This window comes from Eimeria necatrix, genomic scaffold (genome assembly GCF_000499385.1).
Source record: "Eimeria necatrix Houghton genomic scaffold, Enh_scaff1025, whole genome shotgun sequence".
Taxonomy (NCBI): Eukaryota; Apicomplexa; class Conoidasida; order Eucoccidiorida; family Eimeriidae; genus Eimeria; species Eimeria necatrix.
The window spans coordinates 7,501-11,150 of record NW_013651832.1 but is presented as its reverse complement, the minus strand read 5'-3'; the positions used below and the strand labels follow the sequence as shown (position 1 = coordinate 11,150).

The 3,650-nt window shown below is 46.1% G+C and overlaps 1 protein-coding gene across 1 annotated transcript; it reads right to left on the bottom strand.

Moving 5' to 3' along the window:
* Positions 1 to 336: 336 nt before the first annotated feature.
* ENH_00000900 (hypothetical protein) lies at positions 337 to 2,734 on the bottom strand (the record flags this gene model as incomplete). Its single annotated transcript, XM_013578148.1, has 2 exons — positions 337 to 641; positions 2,584 to 2,734. The coding sequence occupies 2 exons, from the start codon at positions 2,732 to 2,734 to the stop codon at positions 337 to 339; spliced, it is 456 nt and encodes a 151-aa protein (XP_013433602.1).
* Between the last annotated feature and the right edge of the window lie 916 nt (positions 2,735 to 3,650).

Genomic DNA, 3,650 nt, shown 5'->3' with positions numbered 1-3,650 from the left:
GCAACAAGTCCTCGAGTTCGGGATTCCGCAGTACAACCAGCAGTGCAGGTCTGCAAACCCTAAACCCTAAACCCTAAACCCTAATGCTAGAGTCAGTAGACTCAATGTCGCTTCAAGTTTGCAGGTAACACTAAACCCTAAACCCTAAACCCTAGAGCCTAAAGCTAGACTCAGTACACGCACAAACGTGACAGGTCACCCTAAACCCTAAACCCTAGATTGTAGGTTATGTCCCCAAAACCCTAAACCCTAGGGATGAGTTTTTGCACGGAGGCGGCGTGCAGCGAGAAACCCCAACGCCTGCTGCTGCAGCAGCTGCTGCTGCTGCGGCTGCTGCTACAGCTGCTGCTGCTGCCATTGCTGCAGAAGCTGCTGCTGCGGCTGCTGCTGCTGCCATTCCTGCGGCAGCTGTTGCCGCAGCTGCTGCTGCAGCTGCTGCTGCAGCTGCTGCTGCTGCCATTCCTGCAGTAGCTTCTGCTGCTGCTGCAGGAGCTGCTGATGCTGTTGCTGCTGCTGTTCTTGTTGCTGCTCTTGCAGATCAATCGTGCTGCGGTATTCAGCTGAGTGGGAAAAGATTGTCGGTAAGCTGCTGCTGCTGCTGCTGCTGCTGGGGCTGCTGCTACGCTGCTGCTGCTGCTGCGCTGTTGCAAACGTATTAAAGAGCAGCAAATAGTTTTGCTTATTTATTTATGTCTGTCTGTGTAGAAGTGTACGTACACCCGGAAACACCATCTGTATTCATTTAATCTAAATTTTCCATTTTTAATTTTCAAAAAAAATAATTTTATAAATCTTTAAATCCAACATTTTTCTTGAAAGAACTTTAAATAGAAAATTTAATTTGCATGCGAAAATGGAGTACAAGCAAAAGAAGGAAAACGCAGAAATATTATGTGTCTTTCTTTCCAAGAGTTAAACCCTAAACCCTAAAACCTAAACCCTAAAACCTAAACCCTAAAACCTAAACCCTAAACCCTAAACCCTAAAAGCCCGGCTTGTAAATGTGCGCGAGGAGTGCACTGTTTATTTTATTTGTACTTATATTTTATATTTGTGTTATTTTATTTATATTTACATACAAAGAAATATTAAAATTTTAACTTATTTTTAAATATTTGGATTTATTTAATTTCGTTTTTGTTTCTGTCTCATTTACCTTCATTTTTGTTTCTTCTTTTCTATTTAAACATCTTTTCCCTCTTTAACGTCTTGTGTTTCATTTAATACCCTTTTAATTTCTTTATTTCATTAAATTCCCTTTTTTGTCTTTTTGTTTTCCAGAAAGGACTGGGCGCTGGATAGATTTCAAAAACGGGTACAGAACTATGGACAGAGATTACATGGAAAGTGTCTGGTGGGGTTTTAAAGAACTTTTCAAAAAAGGAAGAATTTACAGAGCTTTTAAGGTGAGTCCGAGGTGTATATACACCTCAACAAACGCCCCACACTTTTTAAAGGAGTCTTCCAGGTGTACAGACACCTCACCATTCACCCCACACTTTTTAAAGCAGTCTTTCAGGTGTACAGACACCTCACCAAAACACCCCACACTTTTTTAAAGCAGTCTTTCAGGTGTACAGACACCTCACCATTCACCCCACACTTTTTTCAGCAGCATCTCAGGTGTACAGACACCTCAGCAAGTTGCAGATCCTTCTAGGCCAGCCCAACTCAGGTGTACAGACACCTCACCATTCACCCCACACTCCTTTTAGCAATATCTCAGGTGTACAGACACCTCACCAAACACCCCACACTGCCTTGCTGGAGCAACTCAGGTGTACAGACACCTCAGCAACAACTCAGGTGTACAGACACCTCACCAAACACCCCACACTGTGTTTTCTGGCTCTTTTTTGGCGCTTTTTTGATTTTTTTGTTTCTTTTTTTCTCCTCTTTTGTTTATCTTTGTTTATTTTCTCTCTTTATTTCTTTTTATCTTTTCCTGTCTCTGTTTATTTCTTGTCTCATTTATCGTTTTTTTGGCGTTTTTTGATTTTTGGGGGATTTTTTGTCTTTTTTATCCCTTTTAATCTCGTTTTGCCTCCTTTTTTCTCTCTTTTTATTCCTTTTAATTTCCTTTAATCTCTTTTGATCTTTTTTGTCTTTTTAAATCTCTTTTTGTCTTTTTAAAATCTTTTTTGTGTCTTTTGTTTCATCCAAATTGCCTCCAGGTAATGCCCTTTTCCACAGCCTGCGGAACTCCCCTTTCGAACTTCGAGGCCAATCAAAACTACAAAGACGTTAGAGACCCTTCCCTCATAGTGGCCTTCAAGTAAACCCTAAACCCTAAACCCTAAACCCTAAACCCTAAACCCTAAGCTCCAGGTCGTAGGCCTCAAATGCCAAGCCCATAGGCCTGAGAACGCCTAAACCCTAAACCCTTAACCCTTGACTGTAGGCCGTAAACCCTAAATCCCAAGGCCTCTCCTCTGATGAGGCCTAAACCCTAAACCCTAAACCCTAGTTTGTAAACCCCAACTCCCAAGTCCTTAGCCTTGATGTAGCCCAAACCCTAAACCCTAATTCCTGGCTCGGGGCCTTTGGGGAGCAGCCTGTCTTTGCCTTGCTGCTGCAGCACACTTGCTGCTGTCCCCTGCTGCTGCTGTTGCGGCGCTCGCTGCTGCCCCTGTTGCTGCTGCTGCAGCTGCAGCAACAGCAGCTGCTGCTGCTGCCCTGGCACAAACTGCTGCAGCAGCTCCTGCTGCTGCCCTGGCACTAAGTGCTGCTGCATCTGCTGCGCGCCAGCCCTCAGGGCTGCTGCAGCTGCTGCTGCACTAGCGGCGCGACCGTTGCTGCTGCTGCTGCTGCGTTTGCTGCACCGCACTTGCAGCTGCTGCTGCTGCTGCTGCTGCTCAGGTGTACAGACACCACAGCGCTGGGAGAACCTTTTGAATTTGCTGCTTGGACAACAACCCCCTGGACTCTTCCTTCGAACTTGGCTCTTTGTGTTCACCCCACAATGACTTACATCAAGGCTCTTTTCAAACCCATAAAACGGCAAGAATCTAGGGTTTGGGGTTTGGGAGCGAGGGTTTAGGGTTTAGGGTTTAGGGTTTAGGGTTTAGGGTTTACGGGGTGGCAGCTGCAGCGCCGGGGCTGCAGCGCGGGCCTCGCCTGCCCGCAAGCAAACGGATGGGGTTTAGGCTTTTGGGTTCAAGGTCTTGGATCTAGGGTTTAGGGTTTAGGGTTTAGGGTTTAGGGTTTATTTGATTTGGCTGCAGCACCCTTGTCGTTGCAAAGGAGCGCCTTGAGTGGATATGCAAACAGGCAAGCCGCTCGGTGTTTAGGGTTTAGGGTTCAACGTTTAGGGTTTCGGGTTTCGGGTTTAGGATTTAGGGTTTAGGGTTTAGGGTTTAGGGTTTAGGGTTTGTTCTCAGATGAAGCTGGACCCTGCCACAGATGTGGAAATCTTGGCCGAGTTCCCGGGAGAGAAGCTGCGCAGTGCGTTTAGGGTTTAGGGTTTAGGGTTTAGGGTTTAGGGCTAGGGGTTCATTTTTTCTACTATCTGAAGACTTGTTGCCTCCAGTTCTGCTGCTGCTGCTGCTGCTGCTGCTGCTGCTGCTGCTGCACTGCTGCTGCTGCACTGGCGTTGCAGCTTGTGTGCTTGAGAAGCCGCTGCTGTCTTCTTTCAACGGCAAATAAAAAAC